General features: G+C 53.4%; 6 protein-coding genes across 6 annotated transcripts; 2 read left to right on the top strand and 4 right to left on the bottom strand.

Annotated features, from left to right (window-relative positions):
* Positions 1–335: 335 nt before the first annotated feature.
* On the bottom strand, positions 336–1821 carry CTAM01_01357 (uncharacterized protein; the record flags this gene model as incomplete). Its single annotated transcript, XM_060517399.1, has 2 exons — positions 336–1479; positions 1538–1821. 2 exons carry the CDS (start codon positions 1819–1821, stop codon positions 336–338), a joined length of 1428 nt encoding a protein of 475 aa, XP_060387860.1.
* Positions 1822–3959: 2138 nt separating this feature from the next.
* On the bottom strand, positions 3960–4641 carry CTAM01_01356 (uncharacterized protein; the record flags this gene model as incomplete). The annotated part of the gene is made up of 2 exons (XM_060517398.1): positions 3960–4124; positions 4465–4641. The coding sequence occupies 2 exons, from the start codon at positions 4639–4641 to the stop codon at positions 3960–3962; spliced, it is 342 nt and encodes a 113-aa protein (XP_060387859.1).
* A 986-nt stretch (positions 4642–5627) lies between these two features.
* Positions 5628–5846, top strand: CTAM01_01355 (uncharacterized protein; the record flags this gene model as incomplete). Its single annotated transcript, XM_060517397.1, has 1 exon — positions 5628–5846. One exon carries the CDS (start codon positions 5628–5630, stop codon positions 5844–5846), a length of 219 nt encoding a protein of 72 aa, XP_060387858.1.
* Positions 5847–6850: 1004 nt separating this feature from the next.
* Positions 6851–7679, bottom strand: CTAM01_01354 (uncharacterized protein; the record flags this gene model as incomplete). The annotated part of the gene is made up of 2 exons (XM_060517396.1): positions 6851–6976; positions 7374–7679. 2 exons carry the CDS (start codon positions 7677–7679, stop codon positions 6851–6853), a joined length of 432 nt encoding a protein of 143 aa, XP_060387857.1.
* Positions 7680–11394: 3715 nt separating this feature from the next.
* CTAM01_01353 (cyclophilin type peptidyl-prolyl cis-trans isomerase/CLD) lies at positions 11395–13080 on the top strand (the record flags this gene model as incomplete). Its single annotated transcript, XM_060517395.1, has 5 exons — positions 11395–11432; positions 12154–12218; positions 12373–12518; positions 12644–12781; positions 12880–13080. The coding sequence occupies 5 exons, from the start codon at positions 11395–11397 to the stop codon at positions 13078–13080; spliced, it is 588 nt and encodes a 195-aa protein (XP_060387856.1).
* Positions 13081–15677: 2597 nt separating this feature from the next.
* Positions 15678–16943, bottom strand: CTAM01_01352 (uncharacterized protein; the record flags this gene model as incomplete). Its single annotated transcript, XM_060517394.1, has 1 exon — positions 15678–16943. One exon carries the CDS (start codon positions 16941–16943, stop codon positions 15678–15680), a length of 1266 nt encoding a protein of 421 aa, XP_060387855.1.
* Between the last annotated feature and the right edge of the window lie 362 nt (positions 16944–17305).

Genomic DNA, 17305 nt, shown 5'->3' with positions numbered 1-17305 from the left:
TAATCGCCGCAACTCCGCCGCTCCCCTTGTAATTCCAGAGAAACCAAACCAAAACAGGTCCCGTGTGCCTGCGATGCAAACCTGCCTCTGCCGCAGCGCGGCCTGGTCCACCACCCTCCTCCTCCGTTGGCCCATGTGGCCTAATCCCACTCCGTCTGTATGTAAAGTATGGGTATGAAAAGCGGCGTCGTGTTGCATATATAATGCAATAAACATCGCAGGTCTATGCTGAGATCTGCAAATTGGTCTCGGGGGTATGATGTACATGAGTAGCACAACAATAAAAAACAAAATCGCGTTCGCCTTGGTAGGTGATACAGTCATCAAAAAGGCAGTCACCGTGCCTCAGTCATGGCCGTGGTGGTGCCTGCGTTTGGTGCAGTCTGCGTACCAGCCTCCAGTTGGGACGGTGTGACGTTAGCACCATTTGCCGTCGGAGATGGAGTTTGCTGATCGCCACCGCGTCGGAGGGGGTTGCGGAAGGCAGGCAGCCTAATGTTGGAGAGAAGACCACGAGATTCCTGGTTCTCTGCAGTAGTCGGCGAGGCTTGCGAGGTGTTGTGGTTTGAGGCAGGCGGAGCCTGTTGACGAGTACGAGGACGACGGTCCGGTCGGTTGTTGCCACGACGGTTGCCGTTGTTTCGTCCCCCCAGACCAAATCGTGAACCGCTCAAGTTGTACCACGCAGCTGGAGGGGCGTTAGGCATGTTGGTACGCGATGCCGTGCGAGCCATGTCGCCTGTGGCGTTGGGATCTCCTTCGCCAGGGGTTGGTCGGGGTTTGGGGGTGTAGTAGTCGGCCTTGCACAGAGGACAGCAGGCCCTTCTGCTGGTGAGCCAAGGATCAACGCAGACAGCGTGGAAAGCGTGGCCACATGTTAGTCCGCGAATATCATCATCGTCCTCAAGCGTGTCAATGCAAATGGCACAAGTATCACCGCTGGTAGCCATCAGTTCAGGCGGAACGGCGGCATTGATGTGTTCATCGTCTTCGTCCTCCTCCTCACTGTGAACACGCTGGAGATGAGTGGCAGAAGTCGGGGTGGTCTGAGTAGCATCGGCATTGGCAGTCGTAGTCGAGGTGTCTCCGTCCTTCTTCGCAGCATCTTCGGTAGGTTTCTCGGCGATGGCTTTGTTCCCGGCGGCGGTAGCGGGGCGATCTTCAATCGACTCGCGCTCTTTCGAGGGCAGCTCAGGTACAATTCCATCGACAGATCGGAGACTGTTCGCCCGACTGGGAGGCGCAGAAACACCGCCGGCGGTAGGCAGGCCCTCTCGTGCACGCTCAGATACCCATGTCTTGTACTTTGTCATAGGGAATTTGTCGTTGACCTCATCCATCGTCATTAACTTCTTCTCGCGGCGCCTGCGGTGCGGGCGAGGCATGTTCTCAAGGTTGATGGGCTCGCCATCCTCGTTGAGACGCATAGCACGATTACGAGCATTGTACCGGAAGCAGTACTTGACGCCAACGATGATCCTAGAGACGGTGTTAGATGGTTATTGAGCGGGTATAGTCAAGTCTTAAGCAGGCTAACCATAAGTTCGTAAAAACTACTCCAAAGCCCAGGGCGACGAAGAAGAGCAGAGGGGAGCTCGTGGAGCCACCATTGCCGCCCCCTCCTCCTCCATTGCCCGAGTTACTGGTAGGCGTCGGGTTGTCGGTGGTCGTTTGGATTACACTCGTGGCATCGTTGAGAGTCGACGTAGGGTCGGCGCTGAATGGTGCAGATGGCGTAGCGGACAAGGCCCCCGAGGTCGAAGAGAGCTGCCGCACCACGAGGTGGGAGACCTCGACGAAGACCTGATCAATGGCAGGCATTTTGACGGCGATCTAGCAGTCGAAATCCACGTCCTGGCAGTTGAAAAGTCGAACACCGTTGGGAGGTGATGCCGAAAGAAAACTCACGGTCGGGAGAGAGTCGAGTTCATGGAGTTGAGAGATGGGTGTGGCTAGGTTGAGTGACTGCCTTGATTTGAAACCGGAAAGCCGAAAACAGCAACTACGGACGGAAATGGTCGACCTGAACCCCCGTTCGCATGCGGCGTGCAATCGATACAATCCGATCGAGTAACGAAGGAAATTGCGTCTCGTAGAGATATTATTCCCTTCTGTATACGAGTCTTGGTTCCAATCTACTCTCAAGCCGTGGGAGGCGTGGTGAGTAGAGTGAATTGAAACAAGAAGAGAATCACGACACGATGTCGGATGGTGGTTGGGGAAGGTTGACAAAAGCAGGCAAGAGAGTGCGGAGGGAGGGAGAGTGCAGGTGGAGTGGGATAAGTATGGAACAGGACATGGAACTCTGACGGACAGTAAGAGCGTAACACAGCCCGGTCGCAGCGAAAAAGTGGGAACCACAAGGCGATGGGCGGGTAAGTGCGAAGGGGAAGGAAGAAGAGGAGTGGAGGAAGGACCACCCAGCCCAGACAAGACACATCAGACACCCCAAGGGCCGCCAAACCAAACCGAGCAAAGTGTGGCAGAGACGTACCCAAGTATCCCTACCTTACCTTCCAGTGTACGGAGTAATAGGTAGGCCAGTTGAAAAGGTGCAAGAAGGCACCACGGCACACGAAGGAAAGAGGCACTGAGGCACAGAGCGAAAGGAAAGACTGGGGAAGAGCGATGGAACGGAGAAGCGGCCTGCAAGATGGGATTGGGCAGGGTATGAGTTAGCCCGCGCCAGGGTTGTATGCAAGGAGGTGGAGTTGCTGAGAAACCGGGTCTTCTTTGTGAGGTGGTGTTGGTAACCTGGCACGCTGCACGCCGGCCTGGATGAAATGGATGTTGGCTGCCCTCACACTGTGCCACTGCGAAGCCTCAGATTAGCATTTTCCAATCTGTGCTGGTGCACACACCTTCAAGCCAGGTAGGGGCACGAAAGGGTGTCATGGAGACGGGCGACCAAACTGAGCATACCTGAGGACGGATAGTGCCCAGTACCGACTGCTTCGTAGATACCGAGACAGCACAGACAATCCACCATGGATGAAAGCGCTGCCATTTGAAAGGATTAGACTGCGTATGTACGTATGTAGAAATCCAAGGCATGCGTCTCGTAGGTGACTGAGATGGACGCTCACGGGTCTGAGGGCCGTCAATTGTTGCAAGTCACCTCGTTTGCACCTTCACCCAGCTCGTAGGACGCCCCGGTCTAGTCTGTTTTGGGAAACAAAGCGCCACGCCAGAGACAATGTGAGTGATGGAACTCGACCCTCGGACAGACGACTATACTCCTTTAGGACTAGTGTCATATCTCGCTCAAGTGCTCACATAGCAAGTGGGTTGCTCTCTTGAAATGTCATGGTTGAACTCGTTCTTGACTGGGGAACCGGCAATGAACCGGCGGGGAAACTGAGAAAATGGCCTTCTAAAATCTTGAACAATTCAAAGGCAAGCGTATTGTTCTCAAGATAAGAAATGCAAAAGCAGGCGTCTACAACTAAGGTTGGCCGGGGACTTACCTTACCGTAGATTGTCTCTTCCCGCTGCTTTTGACGGATACAGTGACTTGAGTCTGACTCTGGGCTACCGCCATGGTGCTTAGGTTGGCTTTAGCGTCGCTTGTCTTCAACCCCCTACTAACGGAGCATTTAAGGTACTTTACACAAAATCAAAGCTCAAGCGCCGCTTCCCGTGATGGACAATCCGATTCTCCTCTTCATCTCGGCCAACCCGTTGGTTCTTTGTCGTTGTTCCCGCTGCCGTCATGAGGCTGATACTGCAAATCGCACCCTATCGGATTCCGTCTACCCCTATCCTAGGTAGAGAAATCTCGCATCGAATCAAGGGGCCCAGCATGATGCTGATCTGACACGCAAGGTACCGTATACCACTGCCGAACTGCCTGATGTTGCCTTAGCTCAAGGTAGTGCGTACCTGCCATCAAGGCGCCTGAAATTCCAAAGAGTCTGCCTGTCGCGCCCGCACAACCTGCACCGCAACACCACCTCAAGTCACGAACACCAATACCATTCGGGCCTGCTGACACTGCTTCTAAAGAAGAAGGGGTTTCTTTCCCTTGCTGATATCACGTCGGATAAATCATCCGTGCCCTCAGCTTCCATTTCGCCCACTTGCCCGTTCATGATTTGAGTTCCAACATCAACTTCCTCCAAAGCCTCGGCAAATCATTTCTCGGTTCTCGACAGGCATGGGTAATGAACAGCCGACCATGCAAAATGTCGTCTTCTTTGTTCCCCTTTGTCTTTGCAACCAAGCCAAATCCCGCACCGCTACGGCCGGGTATTAGGCTACCGGTCAGCTTTAGCCCGCGGTGCGCATCGTCAACGCCATCCGCCCTCCGGCGGCCCAGGCCGATGCTCTGGCGATGCCTCGAAAAGAAAGCAGGGGATGCTGTGGGGATGCGGCGCCGGACGGTGGAAGGGAAAGACCGCGGCACCATGCGGCGATAACCCAACGGAGAATTGCAGCAGCAGAAGCAAGCACCTAGCGGCTTACGCCAGAAGCAAAGTCGACAAGGGTCAGAGTAGGATATGACTGCTCGGTTGTTTCGTCTCTCGCCAAACGATCGCCCGAGTCCAGCTGTCTGGAGCCGCGTGTCTGAGGGTTTGATGTCTCTTTCACGATCATACCTCCTGGAACTGAACTGCCAGCATATTCGCTCACGCCTGACATTGAAACGGAAAGGCATACGACCAGCAGGTACCTAGATGGGCATCCCCAATAGCCATTGCAACCTACGATTATCAGCCGCTTGTACGGAACATGGCCGGAGCAACCAACGTCTACCTGTTGAATTTTCTATGCTTTCTTTTTGCAGCCATTGCGCATTATTCTGTTGCTTCATCCTTGTCCTCACGAACAGGGTTCTTCCAACTTAGAGTGCTTTGGTTTTCCCAGCCCCGGACATGGCGCACATGGATCCATATCACCGAGTCAAGCCAGTGTCAGACGAGCCATCGGATTGTACAAAGTCGGAGTTGAGCGCTGGGTTGTGCCTTGCAGATGGGAGCAACCGAGCACGCCATCACTAATCCGTGTGTATCTCGTTTCTGACGTTCTACTGTGTATTGGTGTGTAGGGAACGCGGCACCAATTCGAGGTACGGCTACCCCGGCCCGGGAGAAGCAACATACCTACCAAGCAAGCCTTCAAATCTTCAACACCAACATTGGCGACTAACCCCTGGCACATCCCGCATAGGGACATGCGAGGAAGAAAGAGAGAGCGAGAGAAAAAAGAAGCACAACACGCACGTATCCGTCCAATACGACGAAAAGCAATAACTCAATCTCCTGGCACGGAATACGACGTCCTTACTGTCCCTCGTCTGGAATACGTCTCAACATCTCAGACATGATCATTAATAGAACCTGCATCTCAGCGCAGCGCTCCGACGAAATGGACGGTCTGAAGGTCGCGAGAACAATTAATAATAGCCACGAACTATTGTTCATGGCGAGTAACGACATGCTGGCTGCCTACCGCTGCACGCTGCAACCACTCGAAAAACCAGATGGCCAGCTTCGGAACGCTAGGGCCGACAGGCAATTGATTTCACCCCATCTTCTCAATGTTTCAGCATCACGGACAAAGACGACGCTTTTTCGCCACGACGACTCTATCGGCAGTGTGGGCTTGCTTGATTCAAGCGTTTGTCAATGTGTCGCCCTCCTTACACAGTCGAATTGACTCCTCGGACCCTACCGCCAGCATTTCGAGAAGATGCACTCACTCGGCCACGTCTAATCGTTGTCAGTGCCACCTCAGCCAGTCCGAGCACCAGACCGCTGCTTTGGCAGTCGGTATTCCCCAGGGTGCCAGGTCAAGATGTCAGACACGAAAGCGCAAGAGCACTACTACCAGGATATCTGAACTGAGTACTGCTCAGGCAACACGACACATGTATGTCTCACACATCTTATTATCAGATGCCACGACACGAACAACCTTACGATTCTTTGGTCAGTGAACGGCTCTCTTAGACGCTGCTGTGTCTTGCTCCGTCTCAAGAACCAAAGCCCCTGGAAAACGCTCAGGCGCACCTAGGAAAGCTTGATCTCCTTGGGACCACTGCTGTTCCTGGGGACGACGAAATCGATGTCATGAAGGCTTCCCTTAGTACCTTACATGACTGCCATTGAACCGCCAAATCGTGAAAATGAGCTCCCTAGCGTTATCAGTGATTAAATCCTACTATCAGTACCACGACCAAACTACAACTTCGCTTCTTCGGAATTGTATCAAGCTGTCTCGACTGGGGAAACACGCGCAAAGACAAGCCGATTGATCCGTGACTAACAGGACAACAGTACGAGGAAATAGTCTTTTCACAGTGCGTCTGGGGATACTGGCCCGCTCCAATGGGGGGCTGCTTCGACTAATGACGCTGACCGAAGGTGAGTGCCGTCAAATCCGGACACACCAACTTATCCCCGCCATTGATGACGGCGACGAAAACGGCTTGGCTCCCGGCCAAACCAGAACATTCCCGGTCTTCGTCTGCAGCGTGTTTGTATACCGAATATTCTGGGCTTTCAAGCTTCCATCGAAAACTCAAGCCTACGATGCAGTATGGTTGCGGTCGCTTCGAACACGTCTGCGCCCCAAATTACAACAGAACGCCCGCTGTAAGCCAAGTTTCTATGGTTCACTAGAAAGATCTCACAGCCTACTCTCCACGTCTATGAGGGAAATTCTATCATACCCTCGAGAGGCTCGAAAGTTGGGAGGCTGGTACGCGGGGCGGCTGTTAACAGAGCCTGTGTGTGCAACTGGGATCATGCCATCAAAGCATCCGCGGCAGAATAATGTCGATCAACTTCTATCGGACCCGGGGTGTTGCAGACGGATCAGTAGATGCCCCTCGCCGTCGGAATGAAATTCATCGGATTGCCCTGGCCGCCGGCAACAACCACGCCATAACCTTTTGCTTCCGGGTCTTGCGGATTTCGACGTTCAACCCCGGAGCCTTCCGAGCCGCACATCTAGGTCTGTCTTTGGGGGCCATCTGACTTAGTTTTCCTTTCCTTCCCGCGCTTTATGGCGCCAACGAGAACACTAACTAATTCGCCTGCCCGCTTTCGTTGCGAGTGGGCGGCACGAGTTGTCTCGTAACTCGGTGGTCGTATTGTAAGGCCACAATTTTCGCGGGGGCCAGATGCTTATCTTCGCCGCGCAGGAATGAGGATATTCTTTTGTCATCAAGGTCATCATCGATTTGACTTTCAATCCCCGGAAAACAGCTGGCGCAGGGCTGTGCAGACACGCCATTGAACGTTGAAAGAAGGCTTGCCGATCCCAGATCGCATTCCACGCCTCCAATATCTCCCAGTCGCCCCCCAGCCACTACTGAACATCGGCATTCAAAATATTTGGTGATCATGTGCGGTGTGTCTACGACGTACCTGGCTACAAGCTACAACTGCGGTCCTCTGCTTGTTAGCAACGCGATTTGGTTCCGTATTGATAGACTCGTATCGTGGGTGACCTGTCAGCGGGCCATGCGTGGATCGAGTGGTAACGAACCGCGCCCGAAACAAAATATACAGGCCCCTAATGTGTGAGGCCCTCGGGAGTGTGAAGGTCGAAAAGTCCTGTTTTCGCGAATCACAACGAGACCTGAGCCTACTATTGGATCGCCAGCATTCCATGAGATCATTTTCTATGGAACGACAGGCTGCTTTGTCGCCCGAGCCCGGCCCCCTCTTCATCCGCTCCACCCTGCTCTGGTGCTGTCGATCTTCAACGCCGCGCCATCCGGGGGGAGTCTGGACTTTTTTCGCCTACGAGTTGGTTGGCTCGCGATAACGGCGATGCGGCAGACGCACCACGGCAGCAAGGCAAAGAGGAAAGCCGTCCTTGATGGGGCTTGTTGCTAACGCCAGCCTGTCAGACGCTTCAGTTCGCTCCCGTCGATCAGTTCGATTTCCGGCGAGCAATTCAAATCTCCCCCAAATCGTCCACGGCGAAAACCCAAGTGCCTGGTAGCGTTCCGAGCATTCCAGACTTTCCACGCGGTCGTCGCGATGCGGCATATGTGCGCGAAGGCTGGCGCCGCGGGAAACTTGGAGAGGGGCAACGATTCTCTCCAATATCGTCGAGTTTGGTGTCCTCATCCACTCTCGTAGCCCCCAAGCCTCAGCCAAGAGAGGCTGGGCATTTGGCAAAAGTAGACTATCTTCTGTTAAACCCGAATTCCGTGACGCGGCCTTCTGCATTTGGTACCCTTGGAGTACGGGTACGGGGGGCTTCTCCTCACTTTCAACCCCGGGCTTCAGCTGGAGCTGCAGCTGTAGTGCAGCCAAAAGACGCGGGGTTCTCTGCGCGATGTTCGCTCCGATTCGAGAGGACCTCTGGCCGCGGTGGGTTATGTAAGATGCGAGGTAAGGGCAGCAGAGCAAGGAGAAAACCACGCGACCAATGACATATGGACGGTTTGCGTGGAGCTGCGGTGCCCATCCACGAATTGAGGATTCATCAGAACAGCTGCTCGAGCGGTCGAACAGTCTGGTTTCGGTAGACCACTTGCTGGTTCGCGAACTTCTATCTACCCCCCTGACCGTTGGAATTCTAATTACCAGAGGAAGCATGAAGGCTGAGCGCCCAGGTAGCCCATTGTGGCTGATCTATTGTTTCAAGTGCGACAACATCAAGCTTTCTCTCCCTATATTTCTTTTTAGTTGAAGAAGCTTAATATATTGCTGTTCTTGTTCTCCCTCTACTGCGTACGGAATATGCTTTCCAATATTAGCGCACGACCTCACGAGGATTTTTGTATGCCGAACCGGTCTTGTCTCGCGTGCCCTTGCCAGGTACGGATTCATCCACGGCGGTCCTGAGTCAAGTTCCCTCCCGGGGGTCCCTGTCGCCCATGAATTTGGGGCTGCACGGGTCTTTTTTTCCCTCTTTTCCTTTTTCCAATATTGTGTTTCCCTTGTCAGATTGACACACTTTGACAGCCGTCAGCAGACAGCCCACCCCGGGGAAGGCTACTATATCTTCGGCGACCCCCGGCCTCGGCACGGACGACGGCCGATCGGGAGACGGCTCATCCGAGAACTTTACGGGTCCGGGGTGTATGTGTTTGTGTGTGTGGCCGGTTTGAAAAAGCAACCGTGAGGTTTGGCATACTCTCCAAAACCCTCCCTTTTCGTTTCTGCTGGGCATCGGTGAAGGGGAAGAGAGAGAATCTCGGCTCATCTCGCCGCGTTCCCTCGGCGCAATGGACCCCGCCGTCAAGTCTGCTGCATGGAGTAACGGCGTTTCTTTAGACGTACAGGTTACTTTGGGCTGGAGGACGAATCTCGACGGTGGTGGTGGTGAACCCTACCGGATTTCGTTACTCGGTTTTTCTAGCTGAATGAAGCCGACGTTCTAAGTCGAGCGTGATGGCGAGGGTTGTGAAGATTGCTGGCGATGAGGCGCACATGGAGCTTACACTGGCATAGGCTGCGATTCGGATGTAGGAGGATATCCGCTTCTCTGTCCTGGGGAGGTTTGGTCAAGCACGCCTCGATTTTAAGGAGGCTTGATGTCTGCTTGACGAGTGGGCTAATCATCTTGCCGTGATGGCTCTGCATTGCTTTCTACGTCTCCCTACATGAGAACTAACACGAATGGTTCCAAATGTACCCAGGCATCGAGCTTGAACTTCTTCGCTATTTCAAACTGGTACTTACCTAGCCAAGTCAGCCTGCGATGCACCAAGCGGTCAGCTCGTCCCATGGTTGAAGCTAAAGTTTTCAGGATGTACTACAGCTACGGGCGGGTGGGTTGATGATCCCCCCATCATGTTTCCTGTTTATGGCGTGATGCAGCGAACGAGGGAACTCTGTGCTATTTTCCTTTTTCTCGCGGTGTCTCGTATGACCATACATTCAGCATTGTTGCCCATGACTTGACGATTAGTCTTCGTGATCGTTGTCTTGATTTTTGGGGTTCGGCTCGAGATCTGGACAATACTTACGATGTGGCAGCTTACATGAGGCGGATGAAGTCCCTCGCGCGACGGGGGGATAGGTTGCTCCGTGAGCAATCGCTCCCGGTCTTTTCAGAGATGGTTTAGGCTTCTTTACAGAAGCCTGTCTTTTGAACGTTGCGAACTCAGTGTGATGAAAGGTCACCGGCATCTGGAGTGGATCTGATGTTGTCTTTCAAAGTCAAACCGCTGTTGTTGATAAGGCGCGAGCGCTCATTCTGACCATCCCGAATTATTTCTTAGCCTATAGGGACAGAGGGAAAAACATCTTTGGGGCTCTCGAGGTACCCGGCCTCCAACTTGGTCATTCCTTCTCTAGCCAAGATCATCGATCGCCAGTAGTCCCTGTGCTTCCCTGGAAATCGATCTTGCATGGAGAGCCCCTTGGCTTGCTGGTCTGGGCAAATCTGTGACGCATGAAGGGTCCTCATACAGTGGATTGTTGGGGTGATTTACACATCGAAGCCGGTGTATAAAACCTTATCCACTGCCCGTGCGGCAGGATCGTTATAGAATCGGCAGAGTCAATGGAAGATGATACCTTTGTGACAGTCCAGCGGTTTGTTTCTATTGGATGAGAGCAACAGGAGAGTACGTCCGTAGAGCACCAATGTTGATAATATGACGGTCAGCTTGTCCTGCAAGTCGGTCGAGGCACGGCCACTACCCTCGGAGGTTCCAGCAAGACGGTACTCGGAAGCCGTTGCGAGCTGATCACTGCATCTCCAAACACAACAATGAACCGAACGATACGTGTAAAGAACGTTCCTCTGATGCGGAGTTCGGATTCAGTGTGGCTTGCATGTTCGCTGCATTTGAGGCATTTTGCCAGCAACCCGATACCCCGGAGGACAAGTAAAGCCTCGTTTTTGGCCCGTTTGGGTAGGTGCCTCCGCACCAGCGGGCTGGGGTCTGCATGTCGCTGACAATCCCCATCCAGTCGCCCGGGAGAGCTGGGCAGGAAAGCTGAGGTGCCAAGATTTGGAGGAGTACGGAGTACCTAAGGTAGTGTAGCGTCGTCGTCGTCGTCGTCGTTGGCGAAGTTCTCTTCCAAAAGAACCGATGGAAGGTTTATTCTGCCCGGGTTCCGACAACTCGGCTCAGGTGCGTGCGTTGCCCTCCGCACTTTGGACGGGCTGGGCGGCCCCACATAGGTGCAGGACAGGTGCGGGCCTACGAATCCTCGGCGTGGATTGACAGAAGTTTCCCGTAATCCATACCGTTAGTTCTTGGATATCGAATTCATCCACCGCCTGGCTTCCAAGTCTCAACAACTCCCCCCCGCCTTTCAACATACCTTAGCCCACTACCCCGCCGGCGTCCACGGAAGAGAAACAGCTGCAGCTGGGGCCGAGTCTACTTTTTTTTCCCTTTCGTTTGTTTCCTTATCCCCGTTCCCACACGACCGACCTACGGCTAGATTACCACCCCCAAAACCACCCCCAGCCATGCCTCCCACGAAGCTCCCGGAATCCGGCAACCCGCTGTAAGTCTAAGTTTATTCCTCTTTCTTCTCTCAAGAACCCCTTACCGCGCGCGGCATTCTCGGTGGATATCCAAATCCGCCTTTCCATCTCTCATCCCACTCACGCCTCGCTGTGCCTTTCACCGCTTCTCACCAACACCTAGCCTAGAGATTCTGAGAGGGGAGGGGCTGCAGTCATCTCGAAGCGGTGGCGGTGGCTGAGCTCTCGGTGTCCACACCCTCCTCAACAGCCTCTCGAGCTTCAATGGTAGAGGTGGGAAAGCCAGCACCTATTGCGCTGATATGTGAACAAGTACACGGGAGCCGGTGGCAGTCCACTACCCCGAGAGTGATTTAATCTTCACCCTTTTTTGATTTGAATTGTACAAGGAAGTGAGCTAATACAGAAGCCTGCGTCAATAGGGTCTTTTTCGACATCACACTTGGTGGTATGTATCAAATCATTCGCCGTCGGGGGGGCTCAATTTTTCCTCATGTCTTGGCCGGGGTGCTTGGGGGACGAGTCTCATGGACTGTTCTGTCGTCCTTGGCCTCTTGAAGTCTTGGGGCCACGAAGCTATTCGCAGGCATTGTGCACGTGTGCATATGCCGAGAGAGACGGATCCCCGCAAGGTTCTGCCTTACATGCTGGGCACTCTTGTCCACGAACGAGCTAGGTTGTCGTTGTCCAGATGAGTCTAGGGTCTTGGACTTGGAAACTTGTCCCCTCTTGGCCACAAAGACGCTACCACCGGCGGTTGAACATCGCGGCTCAGGAAATCCCGGCTCCGGGGCTCCGAGCTGCTGGTGTGCTTCGGCTCTTCGGGGTGGCCCTGATCTCTCGGTCTACGAATCTGCCCGGCCGTCATTTCCAAAGCCCCAAAGTCTGGGAACATGTCTTTACTATCTATCCTTTGACTTGCACCATTTCTCTCTAACGCTTCTTCGGTATTGTCTCTAGGTGAACCACTCGGCCGCATCACGTTCGAGCTCTTCAAGGATGTAGTCCCCAAGACAGCCGAGAACTTTCGTCAGTTCTGCACCGGCGAGTCCAAGGATGCTCGGGGTCGTCCGCAGGGCTACAAGGCCTCTAAGTTCCATCGTATCGTGAGTTATCTTTCTACGTAACACTACCAGCCATCTTACTCAATCTCCGGACCGGACACTGAAGGGGGAAGGTCATGTGAAGATAGTTGACAACGGTGCAACGGCTGACGGACAATGTCTTACAGATTCAAGGCTTCATGTGCCAGGGCGGCGACTTCCTGAACGGCGACGGTACCGGCTCGGTATGCATCTACGGCACCTCCAAGTTCGCCGATGAGAACTTCAACCTGAAGCACGACCAGCCCGGTCTGCTCTCCATGGCTGTACGTCAAGAACCTGCTTTCCGAATTTGACGCCAACTCACTGCAACGTGACGAAATTGGCGATTATGATACTTAGACTAACAATGCCATCTTAACAGAACGCCGGACCTAACACAAACGGCTCCCAGTTCTTCATCACCACCGTCCCGACGCCCTTCCTGGACAACAAGCACGTCGTCTTTGGCAAGGTAGTCGACGGTATGGACATTGTCAAGATGATGGAGGCCACCAAGACGGGGTACCGCGGAAAGGACCAGCCGAACCAGGACGTTGTCATCGCGCAGTGCGGTGAGATGTGAGGATGGTTTTGGTTGATAAGATCCTGAGGCGATGAGCTACGAGGTGGGGTGAATGAAGACATATAGTTTGGGTGGTCTTACTGCCCGCCTTATGAGGCTGTAGCATCAGAACCCACGTTCTGGCTCGTGATACATGGAGCCTGGAGCGAGGAAGCTCCCGTATGTGAGACGAAAGAGGGATAGGATGATATCCGACTCGCTCGCTGGGTCCACATGTTCACCTAGCAAGTTGACTTGATCTGGTCCAGGCCCAAAACCCCCGTAGCCAATGAGAGACGCCTCGTGTCATGAATACTTGAAATCATGCCTGCTCCTCGTTTTCAACTTGTTCCTGGTTCACGCTGGACATTACCTTATCTTCTCTCTCCTGATATGGAGAACACGAGGAGTGAGAAGACAACAACTGCCCATGGCTCTGTCTCATCTGTGACGCCGCTTAGGAGTAGTTGAACACGACTTTTTCTTGACCCTTCGTCGGCACTTGATGGAGTTTATGTTTGGTTGACGTCTCGCTGGGTATCTGAATGCTCAAAAAGTTGTGGCAAACCTCATCATAAGCTTGAGCGCCCAGCCAGCGCGCTCGGAAGGACGAGTGGGCGGTTGGAGGCTGGGCGGGATGCTGACAAGCGTGGTCGATCGAACTAATTACAGACAACCATTTCCTAAACTTGCGTGTTACCGCAAGGAATGATAAACACCATTTCATTCTCGCAGAACTTTGGCAATAAGTCATGAGGCACTTAGATATGAGTGGCTTACTCCCACAACCCTTCACGCCCGACCCTCTTGGGGTTTCTATAAGAAACGTTGACGCTTCTGTGTATAATGAAGACGGACAGCTCCTATATTGAAAGAAGCCTCCTATATCAACTTTCAGGCCTACCGTCATCCTTCATCATACCCCAATACTCAAGTCATCCAAAAAGTCAAAAGAGTTCACCCCCCCGGTGCTGAACTGGGGGCTACATCTCTTAGTGCTCATGCCGGGATTCGAACTCGGGTATGCGCTGAGCCTGTCGTCGAGTAGGCTGGTTGGCGTGAATAATTTGGTGACCATTAACCATTCCACCACCCACGCCACAGTTTGACCTGACCCCCCGACCTAGGGGGGCGCCTGCTGTGCTGGTGACGAGAATGGAATTGAGGTGCCCTATAGACCCTTGGTGGGTTGGTAGGCGGATTGAGGGAGAGAGAATAGTGGGTGTCCGTCCCGTCAAGGTATGGGATGAAGGTTTGTTGTTGTTGTGGTTGGACGTGGACAGGAAGGTGCGATGTGGGTGGCGGCTGCCTGGGGAGCCGGTGAGGGTTTTGGGCAGCCTTACCTATACTTCAGCCTCGTGGACAGCTCAGTCACTGCCAGAGCGGATTCAGACTGTGCATGATGGCTTTTGCTCTGATGGGAGCCATGACTACGATATCAACTAGTCTAGGTATGCTTGGCTACTTGGAAGATTCTGGGTGTATCAAGCCCCTTTCCACGCAAGAACGCTGCCCATGACACAGAACGCTTACATCGAACACATGTTTGGCACTACAGTCTTCCTGTTCAATTCAAGAGATATCTAGCAGTTGAGGACATATCAAGCTGAGGATACTATGTGCTGACAAAGATGACTAGTCTTGAACATGGCCCCAACCGATGAAGGCGACTGGTCTATATGGAGTGGGTGGGTGGACTGAACGGCGTCGGTGAGTGAGCTGAACAGCATCAAGGTTGGTCAAAGAGGTCGGTCATACAAGTCCACATGGTGGCTGTGTCGAACCTTGAAATCATGTCACATGCGAGTCACCGAGAAGTGCAACGAAAAAGTGTGTGAACTGGCTTCCATAGTACTACCACCCTCCAGGCGAGCACTATAGCCTCTGCGTTCCATGACTGCTTGTTTTTCGTGTGCTTGCCTCCCTTCCCCATTCCGCCAATCCGTATCATGTCTCTTAAGTGCAGCATCGAGCCGCCCAACCAGAAGGGGAGACGTGAAGTCCGAACATCGAAATGGGTAGAAAAGGTGTAAGCGAGGCCTTGAGAAAATTGCGAACCAGTTTGGAAGCCTTTCCTCCCATATACCCATGGGGGAGACTTGAAAACTCTTGGGAGACAAACCCTCCCTGATGACAAAGAAATGGCCTCAGAATATTGAGGCAACTGAAAGAAGAAAGAAGTTGGTATCATCCTTTATCCTCCAACGCCGACCGGAAATGCCGTTCCGGTTATATGCCTGGGTCATCAAGAAAGAAAGAAAGAAAAAGACCCTGCCCCGTCCTGTCCACCTGGGGTAATGCTCAGAAATTCGAAATGTCGACCGTGATACTCCTGTTCATGACCCTTTGTCCAATCCCCGTTGCCGTTGATGCCGGAAAGTTGAAGAGAACGTGATGCCTGTAACCGAATGTATTTACTGTATGACTTTGGCGATACCGAAAAGAGAGCCCAAACTCCAAGAGAGTGGTATGGTAATGCTGGGTATTGTTGAAGAATAGCACTGAAAGAAAAGAAAGAAAGAAATTGTCGAACTAGAAAAAGTCGAATCATGTTGCGCATGGCACAGTAGACGATGTGTGTCCCTCAGAATGCTTGCGCGACGTGGGTCCCCAACAGCTCAGTTGCCCTGGCCGAAGTTCCAAGAGTCTCTACCTCTGACATGACGGCCGTGGAGGAAGGGGGTGACGCTGGCCTCAGCAGACTGTTGACCGCTGGTGGGAGTCGGAGCGGGAGTCTGGGCATTGAGAGTGACAGTAAGGAACGAGTACAGAGTCATAGCAGGAGCAGAGACAGTGAGAACTCGAGCCTTGTTGGTGCCCTGGGCGACTCCAGAAGGAACGGTGGGAGTCGGAGTGCGAGTAGCGGCCGGAGTGCTGCTGTGAGTACCATTGCTGGGGGCTGAGTTGACAGGGGCAGCCTGGCCGTCGACGCTGACCTGGAAGGGGTTGGCAAGCTGGTCCTTGATAGCGTTGAAGTTGTAATCCGTCTCCTCGAGGAACGTGAAGGCAGACAGAGCGTTGGTAGCCTTGTTGGAGTTCGAGGAAGCCTTGGCACCGGGCACAAGCTTCTCACCCTGAACCTTGATAACAGAGCAGCTAGAATAGAGCTCAGGCGTCTCGATATCCTCAGAGGTAGCAGCGCGCTTGTCGTCCGTAAAGCCGACAGGGAAGTCGGCAAACTGGCCGTTCGTGGACTCAGCGACGACACCCGGCTTGAGAGTAGGCCAAGTCCAGACCCAGTAGATGGAGTACTCTGAGTTCTGGGCCAGATCCTCAGGGAGCTGGAAGGCCGTCTGGCACCAAATGTTGACGCCCATGGGTTGAAGAGCTTCATGCACAGCGGCACCCTGACGCTCCTGTGAGATGGGCGAATCGTTGACCTGGTAACACTGGCCATCGTCGTAGTTGCGAGTTGCCAGGAGGCGACCAGTGCCATCGCCACCCTTGCCGTCAGCAGTCCACTGGCGGTGAATGTCGAAGACGCTAGGGTTAGACTTGGGCTGGGCGGTGCCGTAGATGAAGACAGTACCGCGGTTGAGGGGCTTGTTCTCGGGGGTGGTCGGCTTAGTGACATGGCCGTTCTCCTGGTAGCGAAGAGAAACGAAGTCGCCAGGAGCAGCAGTCAAGGACGGGAACTCTGCAGGCTGGCTACCGGGCATGGACTTCTCGCAGAGATTGAAGCCCTTTCCGGGAATGCGCATTGTGTACCGCTCGTCGTCAAAGCCGTTGAGACGACCAGCCCAGCCATTGGAAAAGCCATCAGGACCAACGAGAGTACCGTTGGCAGCGACGCGGTTGAGCTGCTCGACCCAGGTGTGAGACTCGACCATAGGGACACCGATGATGGCGGCGACAGCCATGGCGAAGGAGTTGACGCGAACCATGGTGAATTCTTGGGATATGATTGCGAAGAGGAAGGAGTGAATATTCTTGTGAATGGGATACTCAAGTGATGAAGCTTTTGATACTCGCGGAGCGCAAAAGTAGGGAAGAATTGGATGGACTCGTGAGCGAATCCAAAGGGAAAGTGAGGAAAGTGAATAGTGGTGAGGAATTTGACGAAATCAAAGAAGGATCGAGTGTGTGTCTGGATGAAAAAGATCAGTTAGGGTTTGCGTATGTATGAGCTGGAAGAAGGACGGGAGGAGAACAAACCAGGTGGGGCGGGCTGAGATATCGTTTGGCAGGAAGGAGCGCAGAGTTTTCGAGTCTTCCAGAAGAGTCGAAGTTGTAGTAATGTTATGAC

This window comes from Colletotrichum tamarilloi (genome assembly GCF_030869305.1).
Source record: "Colletotrichum tamarilloi strain Tom-12 chromosome Unknown Scaffold_3.1, whole genome shotgun sequence".
Classification (NCBI taxonomy): domain Eukaryota; kingdom Fungi; phylum Ascomycota; class Sordariomycetes; order Glomerellales; family Glomerellaceae; genus Colletotrichum; species Colletotrichum tamarilloi.
Note: the sequence above shows the minus strand (reverse complement) of the source record. Positions and strands in the feature narration are given on the sequence as shown.